The 18,109-nt window shown below is 37.5% G+C and overlaps 1 protein-coding gene across 1 annotated transcript in view; it reads left to right on the plus strand.

Moving 5' to 3' along the window:
- NAV3 (neuron navigator 3) overlaps window positions 1–18,109 on the plus strand; it is a 353,901-nt gene that overhangs the window by 161,765 nt on the left and 174,027 nt on the right. The window contains exon 9 of the mRNA XM_049627462.1: window positions 14,532–14,647. Coding sequence (XP_049483419.1) covers window positions 14,532–14,647 — 116 coding nt within the window. The remainder of the gene's footprint in view (window positions 1–14,531; window positions 14,648–18,109) is intronic.

Below are 18,109 nucleotides of genomic sequence, written 5' to 3' on the forward strand. Positions count from 1 at the left end.
TCTCAGCTTCTTTTTCAAGTCTGCTTTTCTGCCTTTAGGAGCAGTAATTCATTTAAAACCTTTGTATTTGGATCAGATGGGACTCAGCTCTAACTCCAGAGTCCCTGTGTGACAAATGAGAATTGAAGATGTCAAAATCATAATCCACATTTCACATATGTGAGAAAAATTATCAAGTGTTAAGTATGTCACACTCAGCACACATGTGCATCTCAAATATATTCTGTAGAAGCATCAGTCATCTCAAATCACCACAAATGAATTTCACAGGAAAGAGTAAATCTAAGCAGAAAGATTGTGCCTGCCAGGTTAGCAAGCATGTTTTTAGGAGTGGCAACAGGCTTTTTTTGGGTTTTTTTGTTTGTTTATCATAAAGTGTCCAGTGGACACAAATTTGGTGGTTTCCATTTGAAAAATGCAACTCTCACTATTAAAAAGAGGAAGCAGCACAGCCTGGGGTTGTGGTATGGATCAGTTGTGTGACCTTGCCACATTCTCCTACCTCTTAGTTTCTGTTTGCCCCTTTTAAAATGGAGATGATAAAACTGAGGTAATACAGCCAAGTAGCTAAGACTATGGGCTGTGAATTCTGCCTGTTCTACCACTGTTCGGAAACAACATCTTGTGTTGGTGAGTAGATGACCCCAGGAGCCAAGTTGGCTGGGTTGAAATCTTGACAATGTCCTTTGTTAGCCATGTGACATTGGGCAATGTATTTAAAGACTCTGAGCCTTGATTTCCTAATCTGTAAAATGGGGCTGATAATAAGAGAAGCTGCCTCCCAAGGCTATTTTGAAGATGAAATGAGTTGATATTTATACAAGGCTTAGGATAGTTCCCGCCACATAGTGAACAGTCTTCCCCAAATTTCAGTGTATAATCCTGTGAAGTATGGTGGGTAAGAATGTCCACTTGGGGTGTTTTAAAGATGAAATAAGGCAACCTCATGTAAAGATTTTAGCACAGATCCAGATTCAGAGTAAATGGCTTATAAACATCACCAATTAGTGGTATTATTATGAATAATATAAGGTAGTTGAAAATAAAACCGTCTGATTAGAAAATTTCACGTCATAGTCTGCGTATGAGGCAATAGTTGCTGGAAGTCTCTTATAAATTCAGAATAATTTTGTAAATGATAATGTAAATCCCCTCAAGGTAGATTAATCAATACTTAAGCTTTTTAACTGTCAGTGAAAGATATTTATATTACAGAATCATGTTGTTTGGATTAGGTAACCCTTGATTTTCTTTTGACTCTGTCGTTCCAACCCCATGTAAGAATTCTTCCTGCAAAATGCCTGACAGACTTTTCTGGATTGCCAATTATTTGATAACAGGCATAATTGACTATTTTATAATGTTCTTGAGTACTTAGTACAAGTCTGTATTTCACAAGATTTATGTTCATTTTCTCATTTAAACTTTATCATCAACAAATGAGGAAAAATGTTATCTCCATTTCACAAAGATGAAGAATCGGAGATTTCCAATCAGAATAGTAGTTGCCACTTAAAGTCACAGGGCTGGTAGGGGTTTGCCTTTGAACTCAAATGTGCTTGGACCTGTAGTATCCCCTTCGTTGTTCACCAGTTCTTCCTGCAAGAAATAGTTATTGGAAAGATTCTGGCCAGAAAAATGTCTATCATAGGTTGCAGAATTCTTTTCAGAACCCATTTATGATAGGAAATGCCAAATTGCTTTCAAGTTGTGTGTGTGTGTATGTGTATAGTGTATATAGTTTTGATATTTAAAGATAATTTAATAACTTCTATAAAATGGGAAGATTTATGGCTGAGGGTGATGTTTTTCTCCTTTCTTCACCCTGATTCTAGGTCATGCTAGGTTATTAATTATTACTTCTGGAACTCTAATATATGCTTCATAATACTCTGTTACAAATTGAATGTCAGAGTTCTATAAATATAATGTTGAGTTCTGGAAGTTAATGGATTTCATATTAGTCCTACTTCCTATACAATGCAAGCATGTTCTAAATTAAGTTTTTGTGACTCATTTATCTCTATAGTGTGATAAAAGTACTTTTTAAGTTAGTATATCTTTATCCATTTAATGAGTGGATATAGCTGAAATCAAAAGTGGAAAATTTTAAGAAAGAATGTTTTAATTTAAAATAAAAAGTTCCCAATATTTAAACCTATTTGAATGGAATAGACTGCCATTGTATTAAGGTGGCTACCAGAGATATTTAAGATTTGGTAGAATGATGAGGCGCCTGGGTAGCTCAGTCAGTTAAGCATCCCACTCCTGATTTTGGCTCAGGTCATGATCTCAGGGTTGTGACATCGATTCCCACATCAGGCTTTGTGCTGGGTGTGGACTTTGCTTAAGATTCTCTCTCTCCCTCTACCGCTCATGTGCTCTCTCTCTCTATAAAAAAAGAAAGAAAGAAAGGAAAGAAGGAAGTAAAGAAGGAAGGAAGAAAGAAAAGAAAAGAAAAGAAAAGAAAAGAAAAGAAAAGAAATATGGGTGCCTGGGTGGCTCAGTCGGTTAAACCTCCACCTTTGGCTCAGGTCATGATCTCATGGTGAGTGAGTTCAAGCCCTGCATCAGGCTCTCTGCTGTCAGCACAGAGCCCACTTCAGATCTTCTGTCTCCCCTCTCTCTGCCCCTCCCTTGCTCTCTCTCTTTCTCTCTCTCTCAAAAAATAAATAAATGTAACGAAAAATAATAAGTGGTAGAATGACAGGTTGCCATTGTTTAGGTAAAGGGAAAACACCAAATACGTTTTCATTTATGTACTCATCATTCATTTTGCAAATACTATGTATTAAGAACTACAAAGATTTTTTTTTTTAAAGACTTTGAGTTCCAGTGAGGGAAGGAGGCAAACCATAAGAAACTCATAAATATTGAGAACAAACTGAGGGTTGATGGGGGTGGGGGAGAGGGGAAAGTGTGTGATGGACATTGAGGAGGGCACCTGTTGGAATGAGCACTGGGTGTTGTATGGAAACCAATTTGACGATAAATTACATATATATATTAAAAAAAAAGACGTTGCCTTGCCCTCAGGGAGTTCACTCTATTGGACATAATGATAAAATATAATAAAAATTAAAAATCATTGCTGTTATGGAAGTATATACAAGAAATAATGTAGAAGAGAGTAGAGATTTGGGATGTAGGATTATTGAGTGGAAAATTCAGAAGAAAATTTGGAAAGAATCCATATCTTACTCTTGATTTTCAATCACTCTCTCCCTGCACATCTTATTTTCAGTTAGTCCTATTGGCTCTTCCCCCCCAAAACATACCCTCAATCAGGCATTTCTTTCCATTTCCACCCCCCTCTCCTGGTCCAAGTCATGTCACCATCAGTACTTACCTAGTTTCCAGTGAGTCTTCCAGATTCCACTTCTGGCCCTTTCCAACAGAATTCTTCACACAGCAGGGGCTCTAACCTCCTAAAAGTGTACATTATATATGTCATTCCAATTTACGAGACAATCTATTGGATTTTCACTACACTTGAAAACAATGAAACCCAGACACCTTGCCAAGACCTACAAGTCCCTACATAATCTGACCCTCTATCTAACCCACAGGCCACAGTCATACCATTTCTCCTGTAGGGCACTAAACCCCTGCCTTCGTTCTGTTTCTCAACAAACTAACCTATTCTGCTTTGGTGCCTTTGTCATAGATGATCTCTCTACCTGTGACAATCCTCTTCCAGAGCAAAGCAGGCTACTTCTCATCAGATCTCTGCTTACATGCTACCTCTTCACACAAGCTATCTCCAGCCATCTAATCCAAAGAAACATTCAGTATGCCTTTTGCCAGAATTCTATGACATCATCTTCTTATATTTTATTCATAAAGTTTATTATTATCTGCTATTATTTTTTAAATATTTATTTTGAGAGAGAGTGAGAGAGAGTGAAAGAGAGAGAGAGCGCTCAAGCAGGGGAGAGGGGGAGGGAGAGGGAGAGAGATAATCCCAAGCAGGCTCCATACTGTCAGCACAGAGCCCAATGTGGGGCTCGATCTCATGAACACTGAGATCATGACCTGACCGAAAACAAGAGTTGGACGCTTAACCAACTCAGCCACCCAGGCACCCCTGCTATTATTTTGATAACTTATTAATAAGTATGATTTCATGGCACCTGGTTGGCTCATTCGGTTAAACATCTGACTTCGGCTCAGGTCACGGTTTGTGAGTTCGAGTCCTGCATGGGGTGAGCTCGAGCCCCACTTCCAATGAGCAAGAGCCCTGCTTCAGGTGAGCCCCCCTTCCCTTTTTCTCCCTCTCTGCCCCTCGCTCACTTGCTCCCTCTCTCAAAAAAAAGAAAGTCAGCCACTTCCAGCTATAAATAACAAGCTCATTGACACCAGCTCTTATATTTTTTATTTAGTAGTGTAATGCCCAGAACAGAACCTACCTACCATGGGCACCATGTGAAATTGTTGAATGAAACACCATCAACATGGTTTAGACTCACCTGCTATAGATGAATAGTACAATTAGCAGCAATGTATAATGAAACAGAGAAACTTCTGAAATCTCTTACCTCCTATAAATGAGCTAGATGGTTTAACCTGAAATATAAACAGCTTTAAAATATTTAAAGAATGAAATTTCTTCTCTTCAGGACATTCATTCACTTATTTTGTTCTTCTTCCAGTAACTCCCTACTAAAATCTATTATGTATAAAACATGAGGATAGAGTGAAACATGACACATCCCAAATGTCATTTTCTTTCTGTTATCCACAGTATAGTAGGCAAGAGACTGACTCAAAGATCACTACAAAATGAAGCGAGATGTCTAAAGCTCTCCAACAGCGAACCGGATTTGGTACATTGAGACTTCAAAACATGGAAAATTACTGCTAGGTGTCGGAATCAGAGAAAGTGGCACTTGAACTGGGTTCTGAAAGATAAGTGGGATTTAGGCATGCTGAAATGAGGGGGACAAGGAAGGAATTGCAAGACTGAAGGAACCATATAAACAGGATGAATACCAGATGTGTAGGGCAGTCAGCAAGTAAAATAGATTTCCTGGAAACTGAAGGTTGATTGGAGCCTAATTGTAACAGAAATTACTGAATATCAGGCCCTTAGACTTGTGTGTGTGTGTGCGTGTGTGTGCGTGTGTGTGTGTGTGTGTGTGTGCAAGAGAGAGAGAGAGCACAAGTGTGTGAAGCATGATTATGAAAATTGCTGTGTCTTCACTGTGTAAGTTAGATTGTTAATGGAAGACAACAGCATAGGTTAAAATGCTCAATGGCTATATGAGGGAGAAATTTCCTGACTTTCAGAGGTAGCTTTGTTAAGATTTGAATTAGAGGTCCCAATTACAGGAGGAAAGGAAGGAGAAAGAAGAGCGTCGTTCAGAAAAGAAGCTTTTCATTCTTCTTGTTCTTTCTTGGTATTCTTTCTTGGTTTGACCCTATGCTGTCTTCTTCAAACTTGTTTTCCTCACCTGGAGTTCAAAAGTTACTACCTTTGCTCTATTTTAAAAAAATGCCTCCCCTCTACCCACATGTCATTTTTCTTACATAGCTTGTGTATTCATCACTTTAGAGCTATAATTCCTCATGATGGTAAAGACATATTAAGTCAAATAGTGAAGTAAATAGTCAATTAAAGAGAAAAGAGAGACCTGTACATTTTTCCCAAACCTCAGTCTTTTTAGCAGCCTCCAATAATTTTCAAAAGAGCTAGTAACCAGATTCTTAACTTGCTATTTTAAGGTCCACCTTCTTTTCCTTATTTTCTGACCACTTGTAGTAAATGCCAGGAAAACAGTGCATTGGATATAAAGCAAACATCTTAATGCAAAGGGAGTAGAATCAGGAGTGGGGGTCGTTTGCACTTGCATCCACATTTGTGCACACACACACGCACGCACACACGCAGAAAGAACCCAACACATAGATAAGGCAAGACACTGTTATACAGAGAAGAAAACCATCATGCATCTTAAACCTATGAATTAAATATAGGAGGAGACCCTCTATACACACTTGAATTGTAAAATTAGGTCAGTAAAGTCTGAATGCAGAGGTTTTGTTTTTTTTCCTTCACAAAATGTATTTTATACAACAGCATCATGGGTTCTCAGGAGACATTTTTGTTGCAGCCAGTTTTTGTGAGAGTTCAGATTTGCCTAGGAAGTGACAAGAAAAACTGACACTTGAATATACTACGTTCGGAAAGGTAAAGAATGCAAAACATTAATCTTGAAAATGCTTACACACATGGTTTTAAGTTTGGCTAATTTGTTGAACCAGTAAACTGAGTGGGAGGAGCTGTGAGTATACCAAGATTGAAATGGAGAGCAGATAACCATCATGCAGAAAAAGCTTTTCTAAGCCCTGCAGCTACTATTACAGATTATGCTGCAATTGTGGTTTTATGTGAACTGGGCGTAATTGGTCATCAGTACAAAGTGCAGTTTATTGAATGCCAGCCTTGAGAGCTTGTCTTTTGCTAGGTTTGAGATATATATGTGCATCGGGTAGCAGTTTAAACTCCTTCGCACAGCAGTATTTTTAAGATGGAATATAAAGACACCACTAGAAGAGGGCCTGTTGTGTGGGATAGTGCTAGGAGCTGGCATTCTCTCAGCGGAGAAGCTTCATCAAATACCTTCTGTAGTTGGCTTACGAGGTTTGCTGCCAGATTGCCCAATCAAACCACTGCTGTTTCTTCTTTCTATATTTTATTTGCTCTTGGAAAAATGTTAAGCTTACAGAAAATTTGCAAGAATAGTACAAAGAACTCCCATACATACTTCACTCACGGCAGCCAGAGACTTCTTCAAGTTTCACTGATTGTCCCAGAGATCCCCTTTGACCAATTCAGGATGACTGTTGTACCAAGTTGGCATTTCTGCCTATTTTCCCTCAATCTGGAGCAGTTCTTTGATCTTTGCTTGACTTGCATGACGCTGATGTGGTGAAAATAAGCATTTGTAGACTGTTTCTTAATTTGGGCTTGTCTGATATTTGCTCATCACTAAATGTGTATTATGTATTTTTATTCAGAATGCCACAGAAGTGATGCTGTGTTCTTCCCATCGCATCCTTTAAGATAGCAACAACACTGATACTTCCCATTTTGGTGATGTGAAATTTAATCCCTCGATTAAGATAATTTTGCCATAGTTTTTCACTCTAGAGTTTTCCCCGTTTGTATTCAATGAGTATTTTTGTGGAAAGGTATCTTGAGACTCTTTGTAAAAATTCTGTTCCTGGATCTTCTTTTGCCTCTAGGATTCAGCATCCATTGAGATTTTTTTCCATAAATTAATATTTTAGTTGAGTGGAGGTCAAATGACTTCTAATCCTATCATTCCTTCCACATTTCTGCCTTGGGTTTCTTTATTAAGAGATGCCCCTTCTCCTCTGCCTTTTCCTTCTCCCTCCCCCTCTTCCCCTCTCTTCAAATTGTATGGATTAATGGATTCCCATTGTATTCAGTGGATTTTAACCCATTGGTATGACTGTTTTAATGCTTAAATTTTCTCAGGTTTCACTACTGGGATCCCCTTCAAGCTGGCTTCTGCCCCGTTATTCTTTGAGAACTTTATTTCTTTTCAGCTCCAGGTGTTCAGGCTCATCTTGTACTCCCCCTATCTCTTGGCTGCAGCTTTTACTAAGGAGTCTTGATTTCTTTTTGTAGAGAGTGATATTTAGAAACCAAGATCTCACTGCTCCCTGGTTTCCTAAATGGTAAAATGTATGTAGGTAACACACACATGCAAACACACAGACATACACACACACACACACACACACACACACACACACACACACTTATATCATTATTTATCTCAGTGTCTGTGAGCTCTCTATGATATATATACACACAGACAGTCCTCCACTTAAAATGGAGTGAAAGCAAATACACACTGAGCAGAAACCATACTTTTGAATTTGGTTTTTGCCGGGGCTAGTGATATGCAGCACTGTCCTGTCTCGTGATGCCCATCAGCAGGCGGAGCCTCAGCTCAGTCAGCCGGCAATCACAAGAGTCAGCAACCAATGCATTGACAACCGTTGTGTCTCCATACGACCACTCTGCTTTTCATTTTAAGTACAGTATGCAATAAATTACATGAGGTATTCAGCACTTTATTGTAAAATAGGCTTTGTATGAGATGGTTTTGCCCAACCGTAGGTTAATGCACGTGTTTTGAACACATTTAAAGTAGACTAGGCTAAGCTATGATGGTAGGTCAGTTAGGTATATTAGATTCCTTTTCAACTTACAATATTTTCAACTTACAACGGGTTTATAGGAATGTAACCTCTTCATAAATTAAGGACAATATATAGATATGTATGCATATACATAATACATGATTTATGTATATGTATATACACACACACATACATACATATTTCCTTTCCATACTTGTATTTCCTTTTGTTAGCTGAGAAACTTGGCTCACATTATTCTCCATATATCTTCTTATTTGCTCAACCCATCCTGAAATAACAAATTTCCCATCCACACTTAGTACTCTTCCTCCTGACTCATTTCTGTCCTTGGCCCTAGGTGTCACCTGTCTGCCTTCCCAACAGGAAGGAAAGAAGAGAGCAAAACCATGGTGGTTTTAGAAAGATATTTACTTTTCTTTGCCTTTGTTTGATTTATAAATCAAACTATTAGACTATTAATGTTGCTGTCTCAACCCAGCTGTATTTGTGCTTACCTGTGTGACTATATCCATATTAAGATGAATCCAGGGGAGGATATATTTTAATATAAATTAATGAGCAAACACTCATATTTATGATATTTGAAATTTCCAATTGATAGTATCTAGGACTTACTGCTGAAGTCCTTTGAGTGGTATATATAATAGCTTCTTTTTTGTAAGAGTACAAATTTAAGGTAGTAAAGAGTAAAGAATAATATTTAAGGTAGATCAGTAGCTATTGTCATTTTCAAATACTGTGTGTTATTCACTTAGTGAATGAAGTATCTGTCAGCTAAGGAGACCTCAAGTGTACTAAAATAGTGTCCAGAGGCATTTGAATGGTGTTAAACTGGAGGGTAGTGGTTAATAGAACAGTGTTTAGAGGTAGCCAGGGTCACATATGGGATAACTATCTACCAGCTTGTTATATAAGGCAAATTATTAAACCTCTAGAAGCCTGAATCTATCTACAGCGCCTATATTATAGGTGTCTTAATCTGTTTAGGCTACTGTCACAAAAATAGACCTGATGGCTTAAACAGCAGACAGTTATTTCTCATGGTTCTGGAAGTGGGGAAGTCTAAAATCAAAGTGCTGGAATTTCCAAGTCTGGTGAGAGCCTGCTTCTTGGTTCACACATGACCATTTTCTCACTCTGCCCTCTCATGACAGAAGGGGTGAGGGAGTTCTCTGGGGTGTCTTTTAAAACAACACTAATCCCAGGCATGAACGTTCCACTCTCAACACCTAATCAGCCCAAAAAGCCTCCACCTCCTAATACCATCATATTGGAGATTAGTTTTCAAGGTAAGGATTTGGGGTAGGAAACAGACATTCATTCCATAACAATAGGATTGTTGGGACATTTAAGTGAAATGCCATCAGTAAAATACCAGGCATAGTATTTGGCACATGGTAAGTGCACAGAAACAGGAAATGGCTTTCGTGTTAATCATCAGTGAACTCTACACTTTTCACCGCTACCACGCTTGGTAAGAGATACTAACCCTGAGAGCCTGGCTTGTTAACACTCTAAATATGGCGTTTTTGCAATGCTATATTTGACAGTTTCAGTAGGTACTTGCAACGTGTTGACCATGTTGTAAATACACAGTAATTAGTCTGCACAATTCAGGTCTTTTAAATATTTTACAGGAACATCATGACACTTATTTTTTTTTCCTTTTTCCAATCAGAATGAGGAAAATGTAGTATCAGTTTATGTAGGAACAGTGAATGATGCCACTGCATTATTCACTGTGTCTGTCAAAATGAACCCTTTGATTGGAGAACACTATTGATTCTGAAGTCTTCATAAATTGTTTCATGAATCACCCCAAACCCTTTTATTTTATCAGAGTGAAACATGCACAAAAAGAGAGGACATGTTGGGAGTCTTCAGAGATTTAACTGAACTTCTTTGATCATTTGTATAAAAGTTAAATCTTTACCAGTTAGAAGTGATTGCCCCTCTGGAGACTAGAGTTAAAATTTGAATCCACTCTAAAATACAATGAGTGGAAATCTGGAGAAATGGATGGTTTGTGACATATGTAGACCAGAGACCTGGATCCATTTACATGCACATATGAAACGAGATGTCTTGTAGGTCCTTTTTATAAATTATTTAAAATTTAACCCTTTCCATGTTCCTTTCCTTGATCAATCTGCTTCCCTATTGTTCATAATATAGGTAATACCTTGGAAAATACACCAAAGAACTTGAAAATAAGGTAAATAAGATTGTATCCTGTCAGGGCGCCTGGGTGGCCCAGTCGGTTAAATGTCCGACTTTGGCTCAGGTCATGATCTCATGGTTCGTGAATTTGAGCCCCTCATTGGGCTCTGTGCTGATAGCTCAGAGTCTGGAGCCTACTTCAGATTCTGTGTCTCCCTCTCTCTCTGTTCCTCCCCTGCTCACACCATGTCTCTCACTCTCTCTCAAAAATAAATAGGATTAAAAAAAATCACCTCCTGTAAATTAAAATAAAAAAGATAATAAAGCGGGAATCAGCCAGAAATACACACTGACAGATTTTTAAAAACCAAAATAAAATGAAATGTTCTAATAGATCACTGAGCTGTCAGAAGTGTGCGTACTTAAAAATATGTGTATATTTATTTATTTATTTATTTTTGAGAGAAAGCAAGCACATGTGAGCAGGGAAGGCATAGAAGGAGGGAGAGAGAAAATCCCAGCCAGGCTCCTCACTGTCAGCACAGAGCCTGGCATGGGGCTCAATTCCATGAACTGTGAGATCATGACCTGAGCGAAAATCAAGAGTCAGACCCTCAACTGACTGAGCCACCCAGGTGCCCCTAGTAGTGTGCATACTTTTTATAAGAGCCTCAGATAATAGGGCCTGAAGACAGCTGATGGAATTGAGTACCAAGTCTCATACGCTGAGGAAGATAGCTACCGTCAGCTCCTGAGCAACTTTTTAAGATCTGTTTATTCAGAGCAAAGCAGAATTTCTACTCTCAAGACACATTCAAAATACATTTTTACTTGATACAGATTTTTCTAGAACCTTTGTAACTAGCATGAGCACATGCATTCAGGCTCCGGTAACAGCTACTGATCTTGTTCTCGTAAGAACCAATTGGCGTTGGACTATAGCCAGCCATCAAAGTGAACTACTTAATGTGACTCAGCTTCTGAGAGATCAGTCTATGAATACTGAGTCTGCAGGACTGTAGGCCAATCCTGGCTCACAGCCAGTTCACCAAGTCACCCTGCCTTTCTGAGGCTTCTTGGCAGACAGCCAGTAAAGTTTCCCTGGGGTCTCCAATCTCACCACATACTCTCCATTTAAACCTCTTCAGCAAGTAATAAATATCCTTAGAAAACTTCAGCGGATTTTAACCCTTCATTCAGGGACAGCAGGCTAAGGAACAGGTCAGGGAGGTGCAGTGGCCCACAAGAAATAAGCCCAAGTAGAAGAACCGACTGTAGTGGGCTTTAGCATTGAGGAAGGTGGGGCTATCAAAAGACAGGGGATATAGGAGAACCTGGAGGCCAGAGAAGAAAAGAAGTGAACTACTATTATTAGTAATAATAACACTTGAGTTCAAATTACTTTGGAAGGCACATATTTTTCTTTCATACATGAGCAAACTGAGGTTTAGGGAGGCTAAGTAACTTAGCAAGGTCACATGAGTTAATAACTAGTTAGAGACCCAAGTTTTACATTGCATATACCGTTATACCATGCTTCCCTCCATATGCTGTACTCTAATACTATTTTATGATGATGGCTAATAAGATTTATTCATTTATTTATCTAATATTTTCTCAGTGCAATACATTGTGAGACCAAGGCTAGGCATTGGGGTACAACGGCGAGCTTAAACGTGGGCAGTGGAGTCTAGTTTGGGAGATAAACATTGATCAAATAATTAGATTTTGCATTGGAAGTGTATGAAGTACTGTCAAGATAGATACAGAGAGTAGATAAGTACTTACAATTTGGTACTTTACCTGAAAATTAGAGATGGTTCTTTAAGAGTTACTTGAACTGAAGGGAGAGACTTAATTGGATGAAGAGAGAAGGAAAGTAATGGAGTGTAAAAGCCCAGTTGAGGCAGGGGGCTATGAGAAGTGGGTAGAAAATTCGTGTGACCACAGAGACGAGAGATAAGAAGACTCACATGCAAGATGGTACTGGAGAGGCAGACAGAGATCAGACCACACAAAGCCACCTTATAGTTTCCCTAAAGGTTTCATCCAGGATACCATGAACAAGGAACATTACAAGTTTAGATTACAACAAAAGATTACAAGTTTAATTCTGTACATGATAGATTTGAGATATCTTTGTGACAATTAAGAAGTTATGTCAATTAAATAGCTGTGCTATACATCTGGAATTCAGTGGAAAGTGCTGGGTTAGAGCTAGAATATGGAATTCATGTGTGGCTAGGTAATCATGAATATAGTGAATGTGCTTGAGATCATCTAAAGAGACTACAATGAAAACTGGAAAAAGCTTAAGATCCTGCTTTGAGGAACCCACAGTTTTGCCCTCTGTATCCCCTTCTTTTCACTACCCAGAACCACATTTAATGATTGGGTAAAAGAGAGCAAAAGAGGGGAAAGTGGCATCCAGAGAGAATGGGGAACAAACTGGAAAGTTTTTGTCATAGAAGCCAGAGTAGGATGACTTCATGAAAGGAATGATGGTCTGCTGTTCTAAATGCTGCCAAGACATCAAGGAAGGTAAAGACTAAAAGGCGTTGATTTTAGCAACATTGAGGTCTTTACTGGCCTTTATGTTATGTCCTTTCACTTGAACAGTATATCCTCTTTCTTAATTTTGCCATGCTTTTTATATTCATTTTCAAGTTAGAATAAAATAAGGACAGTCTGCTAGAAATCAACAGAGGCCATTTATATGAATTCTCACTTAGCTTTTTCTTTTGTATATTAATTCCTTTATATACACATTCGTCCATAAATATAGCATAATGTTTTCCACGATTTCTTAAAATCCTAACGAGCTTTTCAGAGTTTCTGGATATGTCATTTCATATAACGTATTGTGGATATCAGTGATTACACTTTATTTTCTCTCAAACAACACGAGGACTTAGAATAAATGTAACATATTAATTAAACTTTGATTCAGGGGTACCTGGGTAGCTCACATGGTTAAGCGTCTGACTTTTTTTTTTTTTTTTTTTCGGCTCAGGTCATAATCTCACTGTTTTTAAGTTGCAGCCCTGAATCAGGCTGTGTGTTGACACTGCAGAGTTGGTTTGGGATTCTCTGTTTCCCTCTGGCTGCGCCCCTCCCCCCTGCTTGCATAGATGCACATTCTCTCTCTCAAAAATAAATAAATAATACATACATAAATAAATAAATTTTAAAGAAATTGATTCAAAAAAAAAGCATACTGAATTCCTCTTTCACATATTTGGAATATTCTGTATAGTTTTTAAAAGTGAGAAATATTTAGTGGTCACTCACCATGATCCAAACCCAGTAATACAAATGGGACTTCAAGGTTGCCTCCTCCTGTATCTTAGTTCATCCTCTAGTTTTTGTTTTTTTTAAGATGTGGTGGTTTGGATCAAATATATGTGGATTTTGAAGCTGCATCAGGAAAGATCATGCCTCTTAAAACATTTGCTTGTGCATAAAAGAAGTAATGCATGAAGATTAGAATATCAAAATATATGCAGTCCATCTGTTGTGTACTTTTATCTGATGAGACCTACTCTCTACATGTTAATCACACACACAAATACATAGCCGTGCACATATACACACACAAATATAAAACATAAGGTAGATGAAATTTTAATAATGAGAATTTGGTTCTGATTGACTGGCTTTTCTGAAATTGAGACATTATAGCGATGTTTACGGCTCAGAACAAATTCAACATTAATTTTTTACTTACACTTTCTGTTTTAGGATATATTTCTAGAATTTTCATGAAAAAAAAAACTATAGGGATGCTTTCAGTATTTTTATTAGTTATTCTCACAAGAATGCAATTTAGCCAGACTTTATCTAAAACTGCAGAAAAAGTTGGATCTTTTCAAGTTTTGTGCTTCCCCCCAAATGTAACTATTGGTAATTACAGGCTTTCAAATGTAGAAAAGGCTAAGAAATATGATTTAATAGCTCACTCGTACTTGGGTTGTATATGAAAATAAGGATTTTCTCTTACAGATAGTTTAAGAATGTCGTCGTCATAAGGAAGTGCTTATTTACCTTAATAGAAAACTTGACTTCTGCTTGTACTACAACAATAGAAATGTTGACTTCTGCTTGTACTAGGGAATTTTGAGTCACTGATGACAGCAATTGCTATTTGTTTCTGTCTTTTTGGTTAATTTCAGATCACATTCAGAAAACGAAGGCACCTCTTTACCATCTGCTGACTCCTGTACCAGTCCTACTAAGATGGATGTATCATATAATAAAACTGCTAAGCAGTGCCTAGAGGAGATATCTGGTAAGTGACCTGACTGATGGGTAGGACAGACCTCAGAATTTTTGCAATCTCTCCATAAGTCTTTTTAATAAAAGTCATATCTGTGCCGTACTGTTTTTTCTTAAGCATAAATGGACTGTGTGCATCTTATGCATCAGAGATTCTTAGATATTTGTCTACTTTGCTCAGGGTGATCTCTTTGTTGTTCTGTGAAGAATTTTGTGAAGAATGGTAGGGCTTTTAGAGGCTGAGGTCTTCAAGTCATTGTTGCCCTCAGTCAAGTTCAATATAATCATAGAAAACCTGGGGAAGCTTCATTGTTAATAAGACAGCCCTTGAATATATTTGGAGATTTTAAAAAATGTTAAGGATCAGATGTCAATACAAATGTACCATGACCAATCCCACCCTGTTCTGTCTTCAGTTCTCTACTCTTTAGAACATTCCTACACAATGGCTCCAAATGTGTATTTAGGAAAAATTCTAATTATGGAAATATTTCATTACATATAAATAATGTAAGGAAAAAACATATATACAATTTGTTAGGTTTGTAAGTATATAAAACCAGCTTCTCTGCTTTAGTCCAGTGTGTTTTTATAGAACCCAAATGAGTGTAGGCATTTATGGAAGGCCTTTGGTGTAATTATATTATATATGATATATATAATATATATTAATTAATACTAATATATATAAAAGTCTGTATTAATGAGCAACTAAAGAATTTTTTAGAAAAACATACTAAGGGGAAAGAGAGTTTGAGGACAGTTTTTATAATTCTAAGAGTAAGAATTCATAGAAGTAGAGGTATTCTCTTATTCCAATAAGTTTCTGGTCAGCCTTTATATATTCTGAAGAAAAAAAAAATGAAAGAACTATTTAATTTTTTAAAAAAATTGCTCTAATGCTTGAAAGATTCAAAATATTGTCCTGAAGTTCATGAAAATAAACATATTACAAATTTGGGGGTTAAAGAGCTTGTTTGACAGAAGCTCTTTGGCAGATCTGAACACTGTGGCAGGCATTAGCCATTCCTGCAATATCCACCAGGAGATATTGATCCCGTTGACAACACAACATTATGAGGGTTCCTTTGGAATCATCAGTGGTATCATCAGGCATCAGAGGTTTTGTGTGAAGATTGCAATGGGCCAGTTCCGGGTAGAGGTAGATATGGTAATGCTAAGACATAGCTATTGGGATTGTATTTACAGAATTTTCAAGTACTTGGGGGAAGTTTTGGCTTTCCCATAGCTCCAGATAGTCTCATAATGAGAATGATGATACATATCTGTATTGTGACTATTTTTAAAATCTGGTGTGGCATGGAGATGCATATACTTCACACATTTCTTTATTCATGAATGTCTTCAGTTATGTATCAGTATGCCTATGAAATACCAGAGCTCAAATATGTAGGACAAAATGCCTTTATACAGTTTGAATTTTAGGTTTTATGGGAATTTCACAAAGGAACATTGTTTCTTTGAATTTAATATATCACTGAGTATCTGTTTAAATAAATAATCCACATGTGAATTTTTCCTCCAGTTTCTTATTCTGTCCATCATTTGATCATTCTTTCACATTTTTAGTTGATATTTCCATTTAACGTTCTGATGTTTTTAAATATAACACTTGAAAGTGGGGGGCACCTGGGTGGCTCAGTCGGTTGAGCGTCAATTCTTGATTTAGGCTCAGGTCATGATCTCAAGGTCGTGAGATTGAGCCCTGTGTCAAGCCTCCTGTGGGGCTCTGCAATGAGTGTGGAGCCTGTTTAGGATTCTCTCTCTCCCTTTCTGTGTGCGCCTTCCCCACTCTCTCTCTCAAAGTAAATGAACATATTAAAAAATAAATATAACACTTGAAAGTGAAATATAAAGTAGACTTTAACATAATATAATAATTTAATGGATTTATCACAGGGTATAATATTATTTTGCATTTTTATTAATTATTTCTATAGAATAATAGATTCAAGTCTGTGATTTAGATAGGAATAAAAGAAAACAGCATAAGTGGTGAAATGAGTCTTTTCCTGATTGTGTCATTTCTGTTAACATTTGTTTAAAATGATAATAAAAATAATAAAATTTATCTCAGTGCAAGCTTGGGATTTCCCAGAAAAGAGATGATATTCATTTATGATTAGTAGGGTAAAAATTGAGTACTATAATCGGAAGAACACAGATGAGAGTATACAGGTAGACCAGTGATGAGAGAATGATTAGCATCCCCTGGCCTTTCTTCCAATGATCTTGTCTTCTAATCCCTCCTGAGCTACTTATTTTCACTGGCACACCCTTGAGCTGAGCATCATCAGAATCTGCGGCTTCTCTATCAGTTCACTTCTGTGCACCCCATTCTTACTGATTAAATCCTAGCTTTTCAGTGGTCTTCCTTTTGTTCCATGACTCTACCACTGGTTCTGCTAGGATTTCTAAATTCATTGATCCTACAGCTTTTTACTGACCCTCACCAAACTCTTCATATTCTTTCTTACCACCCTCCCCCCCTTAATCAGCTGAATCCCTGTGGTAACTGAATGCAATTTGACTTTTGCATATACTCTTTACTGTTCCTCCTCTCTCACTTCATTTGATGAAATCACAGACCTGGTTACATTAAACTCTCCACCAGTTCCGTACCAGAAGTGAATGAACCTGGAGAAAAAAAACATGTCCCATGTGGATGTGATTCACTTTACATTTATGATCACCAACCTCAAATGAGTATTTGTTGCTGCCGAGCAATCATTCTGTATTTCCCCAGTCCATTCACTCTTTGTTTTTTTTCATCTAAGACCCCTCTCAAGTTCTTAGATGATAATTTCATGCCTTTTCTTCTCAAACTTACCATACCAACTCTCCCATCCTCTAACTGTTGACCTTGATGTTGACTTCACTGAAAAAAAAAATTAAAGCAGAGAGAAAAGAATTTTATACAACCCTGCCATCACATCTACCTATACACAACATTTATACCCATTCTTACCACCTTTTCTTGGATTACTTTCTCTTCTACCTCCTTAAGAGCTCCCTCTACACCAAATCATTCTCTTTAGTCCTCAGGATACGACATCTCTCCAGTTTCAATTTTTGAAAAACAAAAAAACGAAAAAACAACTTCTCTTGACCCCTCCTTTCCTTCTTTCTTCTCTTCCTGATTTCTGTTGTTGCTACTTACTACATTCTGGCTGCTAGAGAAACCATAGACCACAAAATCACTGGAAATTATTGCCAAGCCCACAGAATATTCCTTTGATGACAAAATGAATTAAGGGAAATGAAATGTTCTAGGAAGTAGAGAAAATAATTTTGGCCCCTGCACTGTCATTATTTAGCTGAATTGTTCCTTGGTTTCCTTTGTGTGTGTGTGTGTGTGAGAGAGAGAGAGATGACTGTAATACTTAATAAATGCACAGGATTGTTCTAAAATACAGTTTCATTCATCCATCCATATTTTCAGTAATCTTCACCT

The sequence above is a fragment of the Panthera uncia genome, chromosome B4 (genome assembly GCF_023721935.1).
Source record: "Panthera uncia isolate 11264 chromosome B4, Puncia_PCG_1.0, whole genome shotgun sequence".
In the NCBI taxonomy this organism is placed as follows: Eukaryota; Metazoa; Chordata; class Mammalia; order Carnivora; family Felidae; genus Panthera; species Panthera uncia.